Source organism: Lepidothrix coronata, unplaced genomic scaffold, assembly GCF_001604755.1.
Source record: "Lepidothrix coronata isolate B3197 unplaced genomic scaffold, Lepidothrix_coronata-1.0 Scaffold2, whole genome shotgun sequence".
NCBI lineage: Eukaryota > Metazoa > Chordata > Aves > Passeriformes > Pipridae > Lepidothrix > Lepidothrix coronata.
In genome coordinates, this window is record NW_016690182.1 from 3,340,226 (window position 1) to 3,364,391 (window position 24,166).

At 46.2% G+C, this 24,166-nt stretch overlaps 1 protein-coding gene across 11 annotated transcripts in view; it reads right to left on the reverse strand.

Annotated features, from left to right (window-relative positions):
- Positions 1-1,125: 1,125 nt before the first annotated feature.
- GRIA3 (glutamate ionotropic receptor AMPA type subunit 3) overlaps positions 1,126-24,166 on the reverse strand; it is a 416,095-nt gene continuing 393,054 nt past the window's right edge. For 7 of the 11 annotated variants that reach the window (XM_017816396.1, XM_017816370.1, XM_017816362.1 and 4 more), the window contains 4 exons: positions 21,292-21,539; positions 20,620-20,734; positions 2,009-2,256; positions 1,129-1,437 (listed from right to left, as the gene is read on the reverse strand). In XM_017816396.1, coding sequence (XP_017671885.1) covers positions 2,011-2,256; positions 20,620-20,734; positions 21,292-21,539 — 609 coding nt within the window. In that variant the 3' untranslated portion in view covers positions 1,129-1,437; positions 2,009-2,010. Of the gene's footprint in view, positions 1,438-2,008; positions 2,257-4,434; positions 4,550-20,619; positions 20,735-21,291; positions 21,540-24,166 lie in introns of all 11 variants that reach the window. The other 4 variants (XR_001875066.1, XM_017816354.1, XM_017816418.1 and 1 more) reach the window with 4 other exon arrangements.

The window sequence follows — 24,166 nt, forward strand, 5'->3', positions numbered from 1 at the left end:
AGTTAAGTAGTTTCCAGGCAGAGGTTCAAGGCTGAAATGCTGCTGTCTAAGACGCTGGATGTGAGTAATAGCGAGCCCCTGCCTGGAGCAGAGCTGGCGGAGCACGGTGTCCTCCTCACTGAGAGGCAGGGACAGGAGCATCCTCTCACCAGGAGCCATGAAACAAGAGTTGGCAGGAGCTGATATAATATAACAGTACTAGCAGGAGTCATGTTAGATCGCTTACTATTACTCTGGAACTGCAGCTCTAATTTGAGTTACTATCCTCTTCCCTTACTTCTGTTTTACAAGGACCGTTACTGAGGAGCATTAGCTGAGCACAGTGCTAGTTGGGAAAGAACTGGGGTGAAGCAGAAGCAGGCCTGGGAAAAACTAACCTGCCCTTCTCTTGCTTCATTGCTTGATATTAAACAGTGAATTAAAATGCAAATGCACAGCAAGAAAAGAGATATATGGTCTGAACCTAAACAGCAAGTAGCTTTTCCTTTACTTTTTTATTTTAAAAGCCACCCAATGTCATTTTAATAAAGCACCTGTAGGTATGCCTGATGATAGAACAAAAAAAGGAATGCAATATTTTCTGCCTGCACTTTAGCTACCTTGTCAAGGAATTAATTTACTGATCTGGAAGCAAGACATGCAGTTCCACAAATTCCCTTCTTTTGGATTTACGGATTCGCAGTCATTGACCTTAATTGGTTTGAATGCACAGACTCTTTTCTTCAGGTGTTACACCTTTTACTGTTATACAGAATTGCTCAAATTAGCTGGAGAGATCAAAGTGGCTCAGAAAAAAAAATAAAATCACACCACTGTAAGTAAATACTGAAACATCTTGACATCAGCTCCTATAAGCAGTGGCAGGCCGGTCTGCATTCGCACGCAGCAGATTTCTGAGGCTTTGTGTCAGGAGGAGTTTCATAATTTGATACGATTGGGGTGGCTGAGGAAACCGGCTGCGATTTGCTTTCAGGACACAAGTTCAGTTACTGTGCAGTGGTATCAAAGAATGGCTTTCGTTGCACTGATTTTTTTTACAAGAATTTTTTTTTTCACATACCAATATCTTGTTACCAGTCCTTTCCTTTTCCTTTTCTCTTTTTCTCATTTTTCTTTTTTTTTTTTGGTTTTATTTTCTTTTTCTCTCTTTTTTTTTTAATTTTCTTTTTCTTTCATTTTCCTCTCTTCTTTTATTTCTTTCAAGCAAAGCAAGAATATTTCAGTGATGGTTTGCATTGTTGTGAGTCTCAGAGTCTTCCATAAGGCACTGAAGGAAAAAAAAAAATCAGTTTTTCCTATTAAAAGTACATTGCACCATCATCAACGCGTGTCATGCCTGACATCTCGGAGAGAGTACGACTGGCTCAGGTGGTCCAAATCCATGAAGTAGCCACATTCTCTGCTGCTTTTCCTCTTGCATGCTGTCAGGGTGAGGATCTATAATAAAACCAGAAAGATTTCATCACTGCCTGGCAGCGAGGGGCAGGAGAGCTCAGCCGGGGGAGAGGCACAGGCTGTGGGCTAACCAGGCTTTTCCAGAGTAATTTTTCAGCAATTCAGCTCTATTTTTTTTTCCTGCTTTAGAAATCACAAATTCTAGTGTAGAAGCTTTTGTTCTATTGTAGATTTTTTTGAGACTTCCTAAGAGCACTTACCTGATCATAGCTTAAAAAAGAAAGGGGAAGAGATCACCAGCAAGAGAGACGTGATTTTTAAAGCATTTAACAAAATACTTCCATTTTGAACCAGCACGATGCTGGAGAGAGGAGTTGTTACTCACTACAGCATGAAGCCAGCTACCACTGTGTGCAATACAGGATGGTACCAAGCTTACTTCTGATCAGGGCAAAAATTTAAACCACTGACACTTCGAGACTGCCACAAGATGATGTTTCAAAAGCCCTCTTGCAGCAGCCCGCTGATGCACACAACACAATAGCATGGACAGTTAAAAAAAAGAGAGAAAGAGGAAACCCCAGCGGGTTCAGCTCCCGGCCCGCAGCCGTACCCCTAGATTTTCACACTTTCTGTGCCGTACACGTTGTAGCCTTCTCTGTAGGTAGCGTAATTCTGGGTGTTGGTGGCGGGAGCAGGTTTGAAGTTCTGCGTGTTCTTGGTGAGTTTCATTCGCTTGGACTCGGCCCGAGACTTGTAGCAGAACTCGATCAGTGCCACCATCATGGCCAGCCCCAGGCCTCCCACAAGGATATAGAACACCCCAGCAACATTGCTCAGGCTCAGAGCGCTCGTCTTGTCCTAAGAGAAACGAGCGATGCCGTTAGCTTTGCTGCGAGGAGCAGACGGGCAGACAGACAACAAGTTACTTTGCACTTAGTCCTAGCAGGAATAGCTGCACTCGTGGTGTTTGGTGTCCGGCTCACGGACCAGCGCTGTCCCCCCATCCCCGCAGCCTGGGGCTGCACAGCAGTCACTGCTCTGCCTTCCACCCTGTGGCGGGTGAAGCCCTGGCTGATTCCAAGGCGATGAGATATTTTTGGCCACTGACTGTCCCAGGCCTTTGGTGTCCCAGAGCAAAGCTGCCTACGGCCGAGCATCCCCGGTGGCAAAGGCACTGCGGGAAAGCTGTGCCGGGGAAAGCAGTGGCTGAGTAAAACAGTGGGTTTTAGAAAAGGCCGTGACAAAACCAGAACAAGAAAAAGCAAAACCACTGCACACTTGGTTCTGGTGAATGTAGGTAAAATTGCTGAGATGCTGCTAAATTTATCTACATTTTTTTTCAATATTAAAAAAACCCAACACCCTAGGAAGATGGTCAGTTACTTAGAGGTCAAGCAGCAGAGTCCTGAGCTAAACTAGCACCTCTGGGAGACTGAGTTATTGAATAAAAACAGACATTGTAAACCAAAAATCACTGGCCAGGGTTTACCTTCCTTCAATACATGTCAGATGGGGGAGAAACTTGCATTTTTAAGAACAGGATTCTGTAATCAGAATAAATAGAGCTGCAACCCTTTTGCTGCTGCACGGGCAGGTGGGCTGGCTGTGAGCAGGAAGGGCGGCTGGCACGGCCCTGGCTGGGCTGGCACACCACACCACACCACTCTGGGACAGACAGGGAGGTGCCAAAGCAACCTGGCTGTGCCCAGAGAAGACACTTGCTGACAGAGCTTGGTTAACAAGTCTCTCCAAGGAGAGAAAAATTCGCATATAGTCGGAATAAAATAGGGTCTACCTTGCAAGTGTCTGTGCATTTCACGAGCAATTTGGATACATGCAGTTGCAACAAACAGCCTGTCATGTAAACTAAAGATCTTACTCATTTATACCTCTTTCCAATTACACTTCCCTTCTGCAGCTGCTGTGTGTTCACATATCCCATGATCCCAAATTTATCTCATACAACAGCTACAGGGTTGTGCCCTAAGCAACTTCCAGTCCAACTGAAATCAATGAAATTTTATTACTGGCTTCGCTGGAACTTGAAATTGTCCTCCGACACTGAGAGGGTGCTTTGAAATTATAGTTTTCTGTTTGAATGATTACAGAGAGCACTTCCAAAGGCACCAGGGGAGTTAGGCACTCAACTGCGACCTATTTCAGCTGGAGCTGGATTTCTCCTCCTCTTAGTGCCTTTGAAAATGTCCTTCACTCCAACAAGCCCAGCACTTTTACAGGGTTTTTCTCCCCAATGGGTCTATAAGCATTAAGAAAAAACCCCCCCCTGTGTTTTCTTTTAACTGAATGGTGTAAATAAATATTTCCTGCAATTTAAGGGGTGATCCACCTCAGGAGCGTGATGTCCCCTGGAGCCTACAGTGGTTCCACATGAGGCTGGCCAGCCCCACAGCACAGCTGGTGGGCAACAGGGCAGTACAGCAGCAAAATGGTTCAAAGCAATATAAAAAGGAATATACAACATTTAGGTAATGACTCACCATTGGGATTTCTAGATTTTTTTTAAAAAATCCAACCAATTTCAGACTGAATTGGGAAACAAGGTGGGAGAGGAGTTTTTTCCTTATCAATGGTCTGTCCTGAAAATTTACATCCTTAGCAAGCATGTGACTGTCTCCCAAACTGACATGTAGAGAAGTTAACTCATAATTTTGAAACAAAAATGTGTTTTTTCAATAAAACTAAAAATAAGAAAAGATGCTGGCCTGAATAATACAACAATGACTGTGCTAAAATTTGTGCATTTAATTGAAAACACCACCTTGGGAGACTTTGGGGGCTTCTCTCTGCATGTTTTTCTAGCAAAATACTCACACAGTAAAACATACTTACAACTACAGTCTGCTACTGCATATAAGAAAAACGCTGTCATGTTCTGAGACTTAAATTATTTTTTCTAGTCTTTTCTTTCAACCTTCAAAATGTAAATAGCAACTTCTGAAAGTCATTCTTGGTATAAACAAACAGTGGGTCAAAACATGATTGCTAATCAGTACAAAAAGACCTTCAGCGACTGACCTTACTTCCGGAGTCCTTGGCTCCACATTCACCCTTATCGTACCACCATTTGTTTTTCAGCTTGTCTAAGATGCCTTGTTCACTGAGTTTCAATACTGCAAGGTTTACAGGAGTTCTTCACGTGGGAAATAACATAAATAACATTATATTATGTTATTTTATGTTATTCAATCTTTAAACTACTTTAATACTATACAAAGCGATAAAGCAGGGTTCCTGGCCACAAAGTATTTACACTGCAGGCAACTGGATCATCCCCTTAAGTTAACTCTAGAGCATCTCTACATTACCAGGTCCTGCCCATATCGCTTTGAGTAATCGGCACTCACTGTTAAATGAAGGCAGTAGAAACAAAGCAAGGCCAATTTCCCAGTTTGGTGCCCCACAGGCACCTGCAGTAGCTTTATGGATTCGGGTGGGTTTGATCTAGCAGGACCCTCGTATTGCACTAACAGACAGAAGCCCCAAATCCAGCCCCTGTGGCTTCTCACAGTCAAACAGTGCTCGTGGCTCCCGGTCCCCCACAGCCCACAGTTGTGTGTGTGTGTGTGTGTGTGTGTGTGCACATCTGCAGAGCAAAAACCCCCAGGGTGCATTCCTGGAGGGAGGCTTTGCCAGCGCTCTCGGCTGCTTTTCTGCCAGCGGTGGCTTCTCCAGCTCCTGTGGTTGCTGCTGCAGGAGCTGTGCTCAGAGGCACGGTGCTTGGCTGCGCTCCCCGGAGCTGCTGCATCCTGAACTCCCCCAGCCCAGGGAACTGCAGCAGAAAATAAGCAAATGTAGACCTCTGTGAAGCAAATGAGTGAATATGGAAACGCTTGCTGAAAGTGCCCAGGGTGGGAAATGCTGGCAGGACAAAAGGAGCTGCTGACTGGTGCTGCCAAGAGCCCACAGCCCAAGGGTACCTGAGCTCATCTGCCTCTTTCCTGTGGGAAAGCAGCACCCGAGGAGCTCTCAGTCGGCTTTTGTAATTTCCATTTCCTCCTTGTGTGATGTCTTGGGTTTTTTTCCTGCCTGCTTCGATTAGACAGGCTCCCTGCATAAGGGACATCCTCAGTTCCTGCTCCTGCTTGAAAAGCTCTGATTCCTGCTCCATGGCTGCAGGGCAGCTGGTGGGGCAGAAAGGGCTGGGCCCTTATCCTCAGCCATGCTGTGCCACTTTGCATGGGATAACACCAGGCAGACACATGCACGGCCCATGCTGGGTCCATCCAGGCCTGTTGTCAGTGGAGGAGATGCAGGAGCTGAGCCCATGTCTGCCCCAGTGCCAGCCTCGTGTCTGGATCTTGCTGCTGCCTGTCTTTCTCCCACCCTTGGCCAAAGGGCCTGAGACTCTGCTGAGAGGAAGAGACTCAGGAGAAAGAGCAGCACAACCTATACAAAACACCTGAAATACAAGCTTAACTGCACAATGGAATTTAGGGAAAGGTCCCCAGACCAGGAGGGCCGAGCCCTGCCATGCCTGGGGCAGGGCAAGATGCTGGAAGAAGTAGCTGGTAAAGAAAAGCCCCCTTCCCTCATCTGCGAAGGAGCTGCCTCTGAGGTGGCTGTGAGATTGTCGGTGGCTGATGCCGGACAGCGCTGCCCTCGGAGGTGCTACGTGCCCTGAGGGAGGAGGGCAGCAGCCCATGGAGGTGGGATAGGCTGTGCTCAGCTGAGCCCAGGCAGCTTGTGCAGCACCAGATAAAAAAGAGCACGTTCAAGAGCTCCTGAGCTGAACTCCCCACTCCCACTGACATGACCCAGTGTGGTGTCACCAAGGCCACCAGGAAGGCAAGGGGAAGGAAAAGCCATCGAGGTGGGGAGAACCACCAGTCCCTGATCCCAGTGGCAGCAATGCCAGCACTGCCTGCAGAGCTTCCTGGATGCCCAGGGAGAGGCAGCACCACTTCTGGTCTGCACAGGGCTCCGTCTGACACCAGCCAAGATTTTATTTTTATAAAATGGCTATTTTTAAGCGGCAGCTGTAATCTAATTAAGTATCAATCAGGGCTGGCTGTACGCACTCAGGCGGACACGGCCGACGGCTGGCGGTGACAAGCCGCAGGAGACTGACCATGTTTGCTGGCTCGGTGCTGGCAGCAGGCACAGAGCCCCTCCACCAGGAGCCAGCGGCATCCTAAAAAGCCAGCTGTGCTGCAGCTACACTTACATCCTCCTGTAGGTAGGGCCATAAAACATTAACAGGATCAAAGCACGCTCTGCACACTGCAAACACCCTGGGTGCTGCAAGTAATGCACCTGCCCCGCTGGGTTACACTGATGGCCACCAGCCAGGTCCTAGCGAGGCCACCACTGTGGACTCTCCTGGACAGCAGTGGCTGTGTTGAGACCCCCAGTGACACCCAGGCAAACACGCTATGAGCAGCCGTGCATGACTGAAATGCCAGTCAGTGAAAGCTGAGTGCCTTTACCTACCATTTACAAGCACCAGCAGAGAGTGAGGTGAATTATTGTTTAGAGAACAGTGCTCTCATTTTAAATTTCATTTAAAAACCATCCAATTTGGAGAGATTTTATGCAATACATCTCTCCGCTTTGAAAAGCATTGTACAGCTGAGAATACACAAACAATAGGAAGAAGGTTATAAACACCTTTCCTCCTACCTGCATATTTTATTGTGCAAATTTTCCCCTCCCCCCAGTCCTATTCCAAACACTATTTTTAATTTGCATGCCTTTACAAACCCCATACGGAGCACCAAGAATTTGCATAACATCCAATACATTATAGATTAGCTTTCACAACATTATACAGTACTGGGAAATGAGGAGGCTTAATATGCTAATTAGGGTGCTGTATTTTTTTTTCAAAACCAAGATTGCAGTTAATTGTGCACACGCAATTGCCAAAAAAAAAAAAAAAAANAAAAAAAAAAAAAAAAGAAAAAAAGAAAAAGTAGTAAACTAAAATTATCTTAGCTAAACAGATGGGAATTTGCCTAAACTGGGGTTTTCACTATAGTTTGTCATGGTCCTGTTTGTCAGGTGAGGTCCCTCAGCCTGGTATGAGAGAGGTGATTTGGTCCATCCATCTGTCCCAGAATGAGGAGACGAATGGGATGGGCAGACAGGTGTCAAGGAGCCACTGCCTGCTTCTGGCCCACCAAGGCTTTGCTGGTGGAGCTGTCACTATGCCAGGGGGCTCCCCTGCTGGGGCTGTTCCTCCCCTGCCTTAGCCCATCCCGTTCCCCCTGCACACGACCTGGAGATTTGCCTGAGCCAGCTCCAAGCCCCCCTCGGCTCGGCTGTTTTGCCGGCTGGGGTACTGGGATGAACATTGGTACCTCAGTGAGAACACCCTCTCAATGTGCAAGAAAAGGCACCAATTTGTGAAGCAAAAAATGCAGCTTGTTTCGTTAAAAGAACAATTTTGTCAGCTTCCAGGAAATAAATCCCAAGACCTCTTAATGCATGAGCTGCTTCTCGTGCAGCAGGATTTGAGCGACCTGATGGTGGGAGAAGACATGATGCCTCTGCAACCACTGGTCCAGTGCCTCAGGAATGCAGTGTGAGCCGGTGCAGGATGAACTCCTCCACTCCCAAATTCCCAGGGTAAGTAAATATATTGCAAAGTGAGCCTGGCTGCTGGTACATTTTCTGATTGCTCATCTCTGAGTAGTTGTGTAGCCTGGTTCAATTTAACAGACAGAGTCAGGTATGGTTTTAGCTGAGATCCTGATGGGAGTGCAGAGTGCCATGTCTGGATCCTGGCATTTTCTCACCTGTTGAACACGAATCCTCTGTACCTCCCCTCAGCTCACAACCAGCTGGTCCCACCAGTGCCCTGCCTGTGCCAGTGAGTCCAAGGCCACCAAGTCATCAAGTGTTCTGTGGGCTGCTGTGCAGGGAAGCACAGGGCTCTTTTGGGAGTGAGGGCTGATGGTTGTACAAAGAAGAACTTCCATGGGTTGCTCTGGCACTGTTTGTTTGATGGGGAGATTTTTTTTTAATCACCTCAGGGGCAGAGAAAAGTAGACACTAAACGACTTGCCTGGGTCCCATGGGAAGGCTGTATCCCCAGCCACATATTGTCTCCCTGTCCAGCCCAGAGGATAATTTCCTCAGTTTCTGTGTCTCTCTCTCAAAAGACTTCCATTTCCTCATCTTTTTCCTGGGATAATTTTGTGTCTTTCAGCTGTTTTTCTAACTAGGTTGCTGTTGATGGGCTGTATAGGATAACCTATGAGGTCCTCAGCCCTTTCCCAGGTGGCTTCCACTGTTTTTCCTTGCTTTAATTTACGATGTGGCTCTTTTTCATCTCCTCCATGTTGTTTCCAGACCAGCTCTCTATTAGTGTGGTGGCTTTTATCCAAGTAAAACGTTCAGAGGCTTGAGCACTTGCGCTCTCTTGTGTTCTGTACACCAAGAAACTGAGATGAGGCCATTTGGATTGAGATGTCAGCTTTCTGGATGCCACAGGATGGTATCCTTGTGCAGAAACTTGCAGTGTTTTTCTTCCTCCCCATAACTGAAGGATTTTGTTGTTTCTTTGTTTGTCCTTTTCATCCAGTACATCTGGCTCATCCAGGCTTAAGCACATGAGGTTGGATCTGTTGGGCAGTTTTACCAAACCCTACTAGGATTTTTTTTTTTTGCTGACATCTACAAATGACTGGAAGACTTGAGTTTAGAGAAACAGTACCAGGAGCCTCGTATGGAATAGTATTGCCCTAACAGACAATTAAGCCATCTGCTATGGCTGATTTCTATTCTACAGGCTTCATGACAGGCTGCCACAAACATGATTTTACACCTGGGACAGAGGTGGGTCTTACTGGTGTTTCAGCTGTTTGGTTTCTCTGCTACCCTGTTAGAAGACTCTACTCAGGTGCTGGCAGTGTTACCTTCCCCTCTTCAGCCATCAGTTACTGCTGGAAAACTAGCCATGCCAGTCTTTTTCCAAATTTAATGTAACACCATCTCAAAGGGAACCTCCTCTTCCCTTTGCTGTGTGGCCCTGGGGCCTCCTCCCTGCTGCACTCCAGCCCCTCTGGGCACAGGACACGAGCCCCTTTGCACCCCTTGCTGCTGGTGGCCCCAGGTGACAGGACAATACTGATGGAGTGAACTGATTTTTGAAAAACAATGTGCATTCACTCATTAAAATCTCACCCCAAGCTTTGGATTCAAGTTTAAAACCTCTCCAAATTCAGGAATTGCTACAGCACTTCTTTGACATGAAGGCTGATCCTGTATAAAATATGGCATCACCTCCAAGCTGAGTATGTTCAGCATGCAGATGCCTCCTCTCAGAAGAAGGAGCTGCTATGTGCTATGTGCTCTTTGCAGAGCATTCATTACATTTCTATTTCATTACTATCTATCTTATATTCATGCCATTCAGATGGAAAAGAGGGAACATGACGACTCAGAGGCCATCTCTCTTCTTATTTCTCTTTGAGACACCCTCACCAGTCCGAGGGACTTCTTGCTTTGCCTCCTCTTGCCAAAGCACTAGTGCAGGTTAGTTGCAGTAAATTTTATCTCCGTTGAGAAAACTGGTGGCATTATAATATTTCTTTCTGGCCAGAACAAGTTTGAAGTAGAGGACAAGTAAATTAATCATCAAAGAAATAGATCTTTATTAGTCCCAAAAGTGGGAAGGTAGAAATTCTGCCCCTCTCAAATTATAAATCATAACAGGTTTCTGGCAGTTTGATTAATGACCTTTTAGGTTCATTTTCATGATTTCTCCTGCACCTATTTAAAGCAGATAACCCCAAACTGGATGTTTTACCTACTGCCATCACTAATTCTACTGGCTTAAGACAGAGGTCCAGCAGGCTGCAGTCCCACATATGATTGCAAAAGCTGGCCACACTGTTCTTCTGGCAATTGGGTTCCAGTTACTGGCCATCATGTTTGTGTGCCAGTGCTGCAAACAGGACCCTTCCCTGAACAAACTTGGACTGCAGTGAAGAGTCAGAGCAGTTTCTTGGAAAAGTACTGTTAATTTATGAAAAGAACATTGCGGTCTTGCCAGGAAAGGGCCATTTTCCAGGAATGATGCTAGTGGCTTTGTAGCCAGTGCTTGGGGTTGGTCCTCACAAGTCACAGCAGGTGATACAAAGAGCCGGTAACCACTGCAAGTGAAAATTAGGAGCAAAAGTCACTTTAGGACTTGAATATCTCACCCAATAATCTGCAGACTCTTTTTAGCTGTGTCTAACTGGTGGCTGAGTGGCATGAAGTCTCAGCAATGCTGTAGTTATGTTTATTACTTGCAATCCATAAAGATTTTAAGTGATGATTGGAACAGCTTTGAGTAATTCACACCCCATTCTATGCTCTAATGGATGTAATATAAATGTTATACCCAAACCCAAACACTGCCAAGGAGAGTGAATGAACATGGCAGGCAGCACGCTGTTCCTTCAAACCAGATGAACCATTGCTCAGAATTCATTTAGAGTTTTTAGAAGCAATCTTTCAGAAAAGGGAGGTGCAAAGTAAAGGTGTAACAAGCGAAGGCTCTTCAAAGCACTAACTGAAGGGCTTCCTCGGAGTGGGGCAGGGCAGAGAGGGCAGTGCATGGGCTGCACGGAATCTCCAGGGCTGTGGGACTGCCCAAGGGCTGCCCTGGCACCTCTCACTACCTGGGTCTTACTGCTCCTTCACCTCCACCATCAGCCCACTTCCGATGTTCCCTAGAATATTTGGCGTACAGAACACAGTGTGGCACTTTTGCAACGTTGTTGCTTGCAGCATCTCGAGAGTTAAAATGTAGCTTTTCTGGGAGTAGAGGATAAAGAAATCACCCATGAGCTTGAAGGAAGACCAGGATAACATCAGCATTGAGAGCTCCTCTCTTGTCTTGAAAATATCCTTTCTTCACTCATGCCCAGGGCTGAGGCTCAGGATAGCAGAGAACAAGCTGCAGAAGAGCTGATCAGCTGAGGAGGGATCCCGGCTGGCTCAGGAGGATGTCAAATGCTGGGCAAGAGCTCCAACCTCTGCAGCTTCACTGCTCATGAGTGGTCCCAGGAGGGCTCCATGGCTTCTGCAGGGCTACTCAGGCAGGATGTCCATGTCCCCAGCAGCACCTGGGAGGGATGTGGTCCATCTCATCCGGTGACAGAAAAGTCCACTCAGAGATGAAATATCAGGCCAGTGGCAATGAGGATTCTTCTCACACAGGCAGATGGATGCTGGCTCCCAACATATGGTAAATATGGTCACCGGGAGCCTCGTCCATCATTAGCAGGCCTGAGACGTGACCTCCCCATGCACCAAACTCCACACCTGCCATGATGCAGAATCCTCTGTGGTCACCAACAGGCCCTTGCTCATTTTTCCCAGCAGTACAACAGCAGACGCCAAATTCCTCTGGTTGGAGAAGCGCTGTGGAAATGCAGGCACACACCACCTGGGATGTGGTATTCACAGCAAAGCTGTTTCTGTTTCACTGTACCTTAGTACTGCCCATTTGAGTCCACTGGAGGAGGTGAAATTGCAGCGCCAAAGACACCCCCGGGCTCCGGCTGTGTCACACAGCACGGCACAGAACAGCTGTAAATCTGGACTAATATCTGGCTAGGCCAGGTTTATGGCTGATTTGTGGCATCAGAGCAACAAAAAGCCACAGGAAGCGTCTGGCCAATCTGTCCCTCCTAAGAGTGCAAGATTAATGAAGCGTGACATCCTCTCTCCACATCAGAGTGTGGCCCCATGGTCAGACCAAGGGCTGTGTTCTCTGCAAAGGGCTCATCACCCTCCCATCCAAATCCCAGTGATGTGAAGGAGGCAAGAGTCCGTGGTGGTACCAGGTCTTAGTTATTGCATTATAAAGTGGGTTTTGAGTTTTTTTAATCCCTCTTATTTTTACCTAATCCCTTTAATTTAGCAATCTGACATATTTAGAGCACTCTCACTTCCGCAGCAGGAATTGTTTTCCTTTGTTCCTTATGACCAGAGCTGTCCTTGTTGGCTGGAGCATCTCTGGGATTGCCGACATCAGCACAACCCAACCAACAACGTTATAACATCAAAGAATTCAAAAGTTAAATGCTTGGGTTTCTAAAATCCACGTCACAGTGACAGGAAAGGCAAGTGGATTAAGGCACAAACAAACAGCATTTTCTTAATTCCAAATGCTTCCTAAAATCCTCTTGGGTAGAACTGCTGAAAATACTGAATTAATTGTTCCTGTTGGTGTCACAGGCAAATCTACACTAACTTCAGAGGAAGCAGAGCGGGCAGTTGCTGTGGACATGTGGGATGTGTCACCTCTGCCACGCTCCAAGAGGTAAATACGTGAAGGGCACAGGGAGAATGACCCTGAACAACTGCACCATTGCTTGGCACTGCACCCAGCGCAGCAGAGAACCCCCTCACTGCTACACATCATGCAGAATCACCAGCCTGCTCCACTTGGCTGGCAGGAGGAAGGGGAGTTGATGCTGAAAGGAGCCTCCAGTCCTGCTGACTGCAGCTGAGTGGGCCAGAAGGCAAGTGGCCACTGCTGCATCCCCAAGCCAGCCCGTGCAGGCACACAGCCACACAGGGCACTGACAAAGGCAGAAATCAAGCCCAGGCATTCTGCTTAATTTGACAGAATACCATAAAAATCTCACTAATGATCATCTTGGTATTGTTAAAATATAAAGATAGAAACAATCCAGGAAGATACACCAAATCCAGCATTACTCTCTAGAGGGCATCGCTTGAGGTTAAAGACCCATCTGAACCAAATGAGGCACTTTATTCCCCCAAGCTCTATAAATCCCAGCCTGATCTGCAACTACTGAATGGACTTTTTGTCAGATCTTGTTACTGAAATAACTTCTGAAAAGACACAAAAGCTAGGGGTGAACGCATTGTCCAAGGGCTCTGCTCCTGCCCAGATCATCTGCCTGTCGCGATACACCAATTTAGCAGCGTCTCTGTGCCACAACTTCATGTTTTGTGACACACCCACATGTGAGGGATGGGGGAGATTTTGGGTGGAAACAGGCTCATTATTCAAACCCATGTGTTTCTTTAAAGACTACAGTTACCTGGTACCCCAAGCAGGAGTGAAGAGCTCTGATAACATAGGCATAAACATAGGCATAAACAGTCAATCACTGTTCCTACTTGTTATCTTCTATCTCAGAAAGTGATCTTTGGTATTCCACATTGAACATTTAATATTCATGGAAAAAGCACCAGGGATTTCTTTAAGAAATGAGCCCTTGGTTGCTCTTTGCTACTATTTCAGACCCACACTTTTCCCCTGCTCTATGTTACCAGCAATTGCACATCTCCGAGATTTAACATTTGAGGGACTGAAACGCTTTATGGGTGGGCAGAGAAAGGGATAAAAGTGAAAGCCATCTAGTTTGAAGAGACAAAGAGCTTTAAAAATTATAAGATTAAAACTCAGCACCTCAAGCCCCATATAACCCCCAGCCACCTAAGAAATACACTGCATGTCAATGGCTGGAGTAGTGCTCAGAGGCAGAGCAATATATCCCCCTGGCAGAAGGATGTTGTTTTTCCTCAATAGCAGAGCCAGCAGCAGTTCCCTGTGCTCAAGGCCCCAGGGCCCCAAGTGCTGGTGAGCAGCATCCTGGGGCTGCAGCTCCCTGGCTGCCAGAGGACAGGTTTTTTTAGTTCCCGCTGAGTACTTGGTAGCTGCAATAGTTCCCCGTAGCAGAACTTTGTTCTAGTCTCCACTACTGGGCTTTTTTGTAAATAGTGTTCTTTTGGTCAGCTCAAGGATTCTTGCCTTTTTTTTTTTTTAGGGCAGGTTGGAGCAACGACTGTATCTTTGCAGAATCTGTTATGTTTTTCCTTGTGGTAACTAGGTATACATTTTAAATTCAGGTGTTTGAACTGGTGCACGATGTCATTGTAACATCTACACACACTCTGTGCACACCTGTACAGAGCCATATGTGTTACCAGCTGAGGCTGCAAGCTCCTGTGCTCTTTGCAGAGAGTTTGCAGCCTGTGTTTGGCAGCAGCAGCTGTCTCTATGAAAGTATATTTATATGTTTCATAAGTGTAGCTCAAACAAATTAAACTCTGTACTAACAGGACCATAATTTAATAGAAGCGCCAAGTGCTAATGCAATAATACCATGCCAATGGGATTAGGAAATGCAAGCTGTTAACAAGTCAGTGTAGTTCATTCATAGCAGTGCCCGAGACTTGAGGTACAGATGTGGTGAGGGGTGGGAGGAAGAGCTCCCCGAACAGGGAGGCAGAACAAGGGAGGGCAGATGCTTAACGTCACGCTCAAACCTACATCTGATCCAGCAGCATGGATCTTTTCTGTCATTGCCTGGATCCTTTCTAATCAGGATGGGTATGAGCAAGAGACTCAACTTACCTTGCATGTGGGCTATCCCCTCACCTTCTCTTTCTCTTGCCTCTAGACACATCCATTTTCCCCCCGTCTTTACTTTCCTCTTGGAATGGCTTCTTCTGTGGCTCCTGCTCTCGGCTCCTCCGCAGGCTGCAGGGAGGTGCTGCTTAGTCCAAAGGCTACACAAGACATTCAAAGAACAGCTACGGCGCTTGTACAAAGCTAAAGGTGTCCAACCCACGGTTACAGTGCTGGCCAGCACAGAGAAATCCACAGAGCAGCACAAGTGCCTGCATCCACGTGAGCTCAATGCTGAAACATTAGAGTCACTTTGAAGAAGAACAAGAAGAAAGGCATTTACTTTTCCCTTTGTATGTTAAATGACAGCAGTTACTATTTAAGAGGAAACAGCCAAGCCCAGACCCTCCGGGAGATGTTCAAAGAAAGGGCCCTGCTCCTGCTGCTGGGAGCTCCACTTCCAGCTGCTGGTTTTCCTTTTTTTCCTTTTCCAGTCCCACGGAGCCTTCTGCCTCCACTTTTCCCACACTGATGCTTACAGTACAGGATAAATGACTCATGTAAGCTATTTATGGAAATTAGCTGTTAAGCACCACAGGTATTATTAAAAAGAGTGCACAAGTAACAAGTCTTTCACCAAGATTTCTTATGGCCATAAAGGCAGGATGTGGTGTCCCTGCATGTGCCCCAGCACTGCTGCAGTTAATGCTGCACAAGCACATGTCCTTACACAGTCAGGGCTGGCTTTGGCAAGGCAGCAAAGCCAGTCCCCAGGACGACAAAGGTTATACAGGCAAAACAAAACAGTTCCCAATCCTCAGATGCCACCAGCCCTGACTCCACCAACTCCTTCCCAGCCTGGGCAACCTGCTCATCCCAAATTCTTGGTCTGAGTATCCCAGTTACATTCCCAGGAAAATGCCCTCAACAATCTGCACAACAGCACTGCCATTTCTGTAAACCAGAGCAGGCTCTCTGCCCTTCCTGGCAGTGCCCTAAGTGAGATACTCCAATGACTTCTAGAGCATTAAGACTTCATTCTTGGCATAAAACATGCACAGTATTATTTCCTAATCTGCTATAAAGTAATAGCTGTCAATTAAACCAATATTCTGATGTCTTCCTTTTAAAGCATTATTTTGCTTTGTCACTAATTTGCACAATACAATAATTTCATATAACTTTCCCAGCTCTGAGCATGAATTAGCTCTGTGTTACTGTCACTGGCTCTGATTGGCCATTTTATCTTTTTCCAGCTCATAACCCAGGCCTATGGAATGGGTGACAAGGAAATTCATGCTGATGAACATAATTCCAAACAAATTGCTCAAATAAATCGTGCTGCATCTCTCAGAGATAGCCACTTCCCCAAATGTCCCCTTTTACGCACGACGCGCTTGGCAATGGTGCTCTTCAGGCGTCAGGTATCATCTGAAGTAATGCATAACAGATTTCTTCTAAAAATATGCCACTTAAAAAAATTATGCTGCAAATGCCAACGGCTGTGCTGAAAATGTATCAAAGCAAACCGGCACAGAGAAATGGGGGAACAGATTCCATCTGCTAATGGCTGCACTCACAGCTCGGAAGGGCTTGGGAATGTGATGCTGCATGGAGCGTGGCTCTGAGGGCACAACACAACTAGCACATTTGAAAAGCAATCCCACGATTAAAAAGAAACAATTGGAAAATGAAGTAGCATTACATTGCATGTCATTTCACAGATATCCTCCAAAAGAGATATCAGCCTAAAAAAGAATATATTAAAGAAAAATTGAGTCAAATAATTAGCAAGGAATCTTGGCGTGTGAAGCTGGCGAGAAGCTGCATTCAAACATTCTCCTTCCATGTTGGTTGTCATTAAATGTTACCATGAAGGTATAAGAATACAAGAAACCTATCAACAGCAGAACTATAGAAATTTATCTTAGCAGAAAATTGTTCCTATGCAGCTGAATAATTAATTTCACTTGTCACTCAGCCTGCTACTGCTGTCTGCATCCCCTTTTGTCTAGTTCTTGTTAAACTCCTATTCAGCCGTCACTCAGCCCCAAGATGATAGGATTGTATAATAAACAAAATAATTAGTTTCCAAACTTGTAATACACTATAACATATTTCCTGGAATTTTTTTTTATAACTGTTATTTTGTATTCTCTCATGATTGAGAACTCATCTCACATGTATAAGAGCATTTGAAGAGAGGATAATTTTGCCATGAATTTATGCTCATTTAGGAGGGCAAAGTGAACAAATTTTGATGCACGTACCAGAACGTCTGCACCAGCCAAGTCAGCCCACACGTATTGACATGCATCCCAGAAAAATTACATATAGACAGAGCACATTCCCCTTCAGACTTCTTAAATAAGGACCACTATAAAAACTAGGTAACTCCCTTCGCCAGGGCAGTACCGGCAGCTAAGGCACTTCAGGGCAGACTGGCACCCTCTGCTCCACACCAGCGCTGGGACAGACTGGTAGCACTGAAAACAAGACACAAGGCCTTTAAAACAATCTTGTTAAAATGGTACAATCTCTTTAGTCTTAAATTACGAGTGAACCCCAGGAGCACAGGAAGCTCACAGGACTAACCTTATACTCCGTGTAACCCAACAGATTAAAAATATTGCAGAAAGTCAATGGAATACCTTTTCTTCTTTCCCGCTTCAAAATCCTTGTGAAACTGGAAGTCACTGATTAATTTCCAATGTCAATGAAGATATGGTAACAAGAGATGAACTCACAACTCAGAATCATTCCTCTCCAAGCACAGGCACACCGCATGCGAGGCCGCAGGGAGGACGAGCACAGGAGGGCATTTTCTGGGTGACTGGGTCCTTTGTGGTACAATGATGGGCACTGGCACAGGCAAGCAGGCTGCATACTTACCTCTGGCTTTCAGCATGAGCTAGAATATCAGAGTGCACAGAGGAATTCAACTGGAGAACCCGGTACTATCAGTTTACAACAACTCCTTCAGCTGCACACAACCCATCGGCAGTAGGTAGCAGGCGGATGATTGCACACTTGGGGCGGCGATTTCCCAAGCCTGGGTCTCTACTGGAGAAGCTGAGAGGGGGCCTGTCAGCTCAGCCGGTAGAGAGAGCTGCCCCGAGTGAGCAATGGTCCCCACACCACCCCGTGTGATGCGGTGCAAGCTCTGTATCTCAGCCTCAGGCACCTTCACCACCCTGTCTGCTCTGATTCCCACCAGCTACCACCTCCTTTAAGGGGAAAAAAAAGAACAGTTTTGAAGCACCTCCTCCAAAAGCTCTATAAATGAAGCCGTGCTCATATAAACAATTAACCGGAGAGACGGGATGAGATGATGAGGGCAACTTCTGGTGGGAGGACAGAGAGGAGAGAGAGGCCAGCGAGACTGTTGGAGCTGCAGTGCCCAGAAGGCAGCACTGGGGCTCAGCTTTCCCGAGAGGGCAGCGGGGCTCCCGCTGGGTGGGGACATGGCCTGAACTCGGTGCTGGGGGAGTGCACTGCAGGGAAGGCACCTCCTGCTTGCTGCAAGGGCGCTGCATCGCAGCCTGCAGCACTCAGAGCCTACGGGATGCTACCTCAACAGAAAAACCACTTCATAACGAAAAAGCCCTTTGATTTACCACATCCCTGGAAACAGCAACTAATCCCTCCTCCGCCTCCCTCAGCTTAGTCTTCAGTGGGAGGTCTTCTCCTACCCACGTTCTCCTCCCTGGGAACTTGTGCCAGCTGAGCCATGCCCCGAGAGCTGGTATCTGCAGCTCAGACAAACAGCAGTCCTTCACCACAGCGGGTTACAACAAACTGCAGAAAGACAGCACTTTGGACTAAAACAGCAAAACACTTGTAAATGTGTTTGCTCCCCTTCCCTCTTCTCTGGGTACCACCTCATGTTATCACAGCATCCCTGACTCGCTCCTGCAACACTCCCTGAGCAGGCCAAGGGTTTGCTAATAGACAATATCACTCTTTGTAAAAGGTCTTTCAGAACAAACCAAAAATAGAAGGATGGCCCTGCCCTAATTATGACCATTTAAAAAATCCTTTTTAGTTTCCTTAGGGTTGGAAGTTTTATTGGCTGAGTTTAATTCAATTAACTTGGAGCAATGAAGTTCATTGGAGCTGGTTTGCACAAAGAGTTTTCTTTCATGGAGGTAGCATTGGACAATGAGGTGCTGGATCCCAGAAGAATATTAAACATTTAATATACTGCCAAGTATGACATAAGATAAAAATGTTCTGTGAAGGATGAGCAGCAGAGCTAAAAAGCATAAAAAAGCTCATCCTCATCACTAGGCTGCTGCTGAGCACTGCATACCTCCAGCTATTGAACAAACCTGAATTCAAGAGCTTTTCCTTCCTTCAGTATTACACAGTGGCTTTTGCTAACATCAGACATGACCAGATGAGCAATTTCCTATGTAGCCAACTGTAAGCAACTCTTATTAATAGAATGCAGCAGTAATTTGCAGTAATTGTCCAAAACTGCAGTCTACTGAAAATACTGGTATTATTGATTTCGGACCAAAGCTGAAGCATTTTTATAAGCAAGATCAGGAGTTATTGTTCCCTAAAGAACTGGTTTTACTAGCTGTAGGAGAGTGTCACTATGAAAATGAATTTCAGTACTTTTCAGTATAACAATGTCATTTAAATTAATTTTCTTGGTAATTCCAGCACCCGAGGTGACAAACAGTACCCAGACTACTTTAGCTACAGCTTCTCCTCACTGGGTTAAAGACTGCAGAAACTGCCAGTTTTACAGGGTAAGGGTGGTAATAGGAAAGCACATTAGTTAACTTTTGCAATACACGAGCTCATTGAAGCAACTTCATGAGCCTCACTACTAAACACGCTGCCTGGAAGGCTGGGGGGAGCCTCAGCTCAGCAGAAGGCAGTGACAGCATTGCCACTGCTGTGACTAGAGTCAGATTTGAGCCTACATCTGTATCAAAGGCACGTCAAACACAGAGGCAGGGCTCCTGCACACGTGTGTGCAGAAGACTGGTCAGTGCCGTACAAAAGGTGACATTTGAATACTCCTGGCAAAACTTCCAAACCCTCTTCCCTTAAGATCAATATCCAGTTTGGTGTAGCAATACACCTCCCTGTTGCAAGCAACGCACCTCCTTTCAGCTTTGCCTACCACAAGCTCCTCACGTTACCCTTGTTGCTACAGTTTTACCGTTAAAGGGGACTACCATCTCTGTGTAACATTATGTCTTTGCCATGATCCTTGCTTAACTGTTTGGCCCACACTGTGATTAGGTGAGCAGCCACCCTTTCCTTCCCTGAGCTACAGCCCCACCCCAGCATCTCTTCTCGGCAGATCAGACTTCCTCCCAGGCGCTCTCGTAGCACCAATTCAAGCCAGCACAGCCTCACGTGCTGGTACTGGTTTGTTTGACCGCTGCCCCAAAGAGCAAAGAAGCCCTTTCATCTCCATGTCTGTGCTGGCACAGCTGGTCCTGGCAAGAAAAGCCTCTCAAAACCTGCTCTGCATCACAGCTAAATCATGGATGAGGACTGAAGCCTTGTCCTCAGGGATTATTACAGAGGCCAGATGCCATCACCGGTTTCTTGTACAGTCACCTCACTTATTTGCTCGGAGTAGATCCCACCAGTACTGGACTTTCTATCTGTTAGTTAAATAAGGTTTCCAAGCTCGACCAAGCCTGCTGATGATATTAAATAAGACCGTTTCTTTGAAAGAGCTACTGAGCAAGAAAATGGCTTTTTTTCTCCCCCATCACAATTAGTGAAATGGTTTTCATCCGCTTTCTTTTTTGGGGTTGTTTTTTTTTTTTTCTTGAGAAGCGAAATAACAGCCTTGCCGATTACTCTTTGCTAAGGTACCCGATTGTGGTGACATTGAGGCTGACCTTGGAGTCACCTCCCCCGCTGCCGCACTCTCCTTTGTCGTACCACCATTTGTTTTTCAATTTGTCCAAGAGGCCTTGCTCATTCAGTTTTAATACTGCCAGGTTAACAGCATTTCTTGAAACGATAAAACATAACTTGTAAGAAAAAATGCACAAATGCTTAGGAAATCGTAACGTATAAAAAAAGGAGCACAAGAGGACAAATTGGCTAAAATTTCACAGAACGTGGAGCTATCAAAATGTCTGTACAGCAAATACAGGGTTAAATATTGGAAGGTGGCATGGAGGATAACATTTGCTCAAAACTGAAGTGTGCGGGATGGGGAAATCGTCTTTGAGAAAAAAAGTAACAAGAACACCACATCATGCAGTTAACATTCGTCACATATGGCAGGTTAACTTGGCTTTTACCATTTAAATTGAAAAAGCCATTGAACTGTAAAATTAAAACAGCAACAAACAATCAGAAAGGACAACACGAAGAGAACACAAAAAATGGATGCATTAAATAAATGAAACCATAATTTACCGTCTTATTTAACTCCATGGAATATTGAAGATTTTAAACTTTAAAGTTACCTCAAAATCCACAAGAAAGAAAATGACAACACAATACATCAGGGTAGGTGGAATACTATAACAACATGGATATTGTTATATTATTCCACCCACCTTAATGCTGAGCCTTTGGGGGTTGCTACACCATAGCCCTTGGAATCCAGGTTGCCTCCAACTTTCATGGTGTCGCAGGGCTTGCGCTGCTCGATGTACTCGTTCATCGTCGACTCCAGCAGGAAGGCAAACTTCCCCTTGGACTTCCGCACCCTCGCCACCCCGTCTGCCGTCGTTTTGGTGAACACCGAAGGCTCGGCCGACTTCATGTACGACCACATTTTCTCATAGACAGCTATTTTTGACCTCTGGGAGAGACAAAAGGAGGGAAATGAAGAGTCACGTCGGCAAGGGCTCCTTGGGCTTAGCTGGCTTGGAGGTTTAATGAAACCCTGTAACTGATTAAGGCTAGCAAATAAAAAAAGTCAAGGTAGCTTGGAAAGAGACACATTGCCCCGTGAACAATGACAAAAACATAAAATGTCTGGGGAGGGGGACACATATCTCAGACGTCTATTCTACTAATCACCATGTAATTGGCAGCTTGGCAGTCGGAATGAGCAACGGCGTGTGCCTGTCCCAGCACTTGGCTCCTGTTCTCTGCTGGGTTTATCTGCCTGTGTGATGCTCTGCTACTGAACCAGAGGGAGGATGGGAAATCCCAGCTCACCTATATGGCCAACAGATGCAAAAGGAGCCTCTCCTCTTCACACAAATCCTCAGCATGGTTTCTTTTACACTAACTGCAGCTAGGGAGGACTGACATTTGCTTATTACAAGTTTTCAGCAAGGCAGGAGTCTGCTTTTCACAGTGCCAATGGCAGGTCTATGGTACAGGAGACCATGACATTCTAGTGGCTTCTAATAGTGGTGCTCATACAAGGAGTATAAATGCTAATTACAAAATCCTTTATGAGTCAAGAGTCAAACTTTCAAGAGTTCTCACATTTACCTAAAAGACAGCAAACACAAGTATTAGTAATAAGTTGAAAAAAATCTCTGCTTAAGTGCTTGCCTGTCATCTCTATATATTTTTTCCTGCTTTCCTTGTCTTGAGAATGAGCCAATCCTAACAGCTCAGCATACACGTTTTGTAAACCTGGAAATGTTGAGAAATGTGTTATTTCCCCTTCTCCCTCTTCCCCACCAGTAACATTTAAACCACGCTCAGATCTCAAAGCCACCTCCAGACTCTTAAGTGTTCATATCCTCGACTACCAGTTAAACTTTCCTGTTTGGTCAACAGAAGGCAGTAATACTAACTGCATTTCTCTAAAGTCTAGAAATCCAAAGGATTTATATAAGGCTTTTGGTCTAAGCTGTGGGTATCTCGAATTTATGCCTCCTACTCCTTGCCAGTTCCCTGTCCACAGCTTTCCTCTCAGAACGGGAATGAGGCAGGCAGTAGGTGAATCTAGTTCAAATTTAGCAAACTTGTGGTGGAAGACTGCTAATGTCCATCAGCTTGATGATCGAGACACGTTTCCTCCTCATTCAGGACAATTTAATGCATTTTGAATAATGTAATGCTTAACAACCAGCCTCCAAACACTCCAAACACTGCCTGTACTGCTCCTCAGATTAACATGCTCAGCTGGTGTTGCTACAACGGATGGAGAGGAGCACGGAGGGCAGGATTTTATTTTAATTATCCTTCCTGATGAGCTGAAAAACAACTGAAAATGCAAACCAATTAAAATCAGCCCAATCGACAACAGGAAATCAGAGAGACAATACAGCCCAGCTTGAAGAGGAGCTGGCTGGGTGGTGGGTGTGAAAAACAAGCAAGAGAGAGAGCATTTTCTGGCTAAAGAGGGCTTTGTTTGTCCAGCAGCAGGAGGAAGAGGGATATTAGTGGGGCCTGAAATGGTCCTTACACAGGTAAAAGAAGGAATCGGGATTTTCCTGACTTTCCCCTGCAACAGAAAACACTGAATACCCTGAGATGAGGATGGTGGCTCTGAAGCTGAAGGGGGGTGTGGCAGCTCAGCTCCTGGCCTGTGCCAGCCTCAGCAGGCGGGTTTGGAGAGGGGAGCTCTGAGCCCCGGCTGGCTGCAGGGCTGTGGGTCCTGCCCAAGGGGAGATGTCCCACTGGGGCTCTCAGACAGGCACCCAGGGGCCGATGGCCAAACCAGGCTGCTGCCGCTCTGCGAGCACACTGGCCTGGATCTCCTGCTTTTCCAACCACCCCCTCAATGCATGTGGGCTGGCCAGGACAGTGCACAGTGCCCAGGCACCCGCCAGAGGGGCTCTGGGGACCCCAGGGCTACCAGAAGTGCCAGGACGGGGTGGTTGTCACTGTCTCAGCAGCTGCCACCACCCTCGTGCCCTGTGGGCAGCACAGCCCCTCTGGCAGCGCTGTGCCCCTGAGCAGGCAGCAGTGCAGGCAGCATGGGCAGCCCACACCACAGCCCAAGGCACTGCCCACGGCCGGTCTGCCTGCTCTGCTTGTGCAGCTCCCTCAGGCAGAAAAGGAACATAAACAGCCTGGCTGGCCAACACACAGACTGAGTGAGCAGTGGCAAACCTGGCGTGTCCCAGTTTCAAGGTTCTCTTCCTTACAACCTTCATCTTCTTCTAACATAAATAATACAAATGCACCTGCCCATTTATATTTGCAAATGGGCACCTAAGGAACAAAACAAAGGTATGAAACCTTTACTCTTATGAAAGCTTTACTCTTTCTCCTACCTCTCAGCAAGCTACAGTGGTGAGCCTTCCCAATTGTGCATGCACTACATATACTTTTGCTTGTTTTCTGTTTTCCTCTACAGAGCGTGCCTCTAATTACACAGATAAACCAGAATTTCTTTTCCTTTTAGTCTTCTAACTCACACCTGAATACCTGTCTGTAATAACTTCTTTCATACTCTTTCCAGCTGGCCAGACTAGCTGAAAGCAACAGCCAGTACATCTGTGCATTGTTTATAATCAC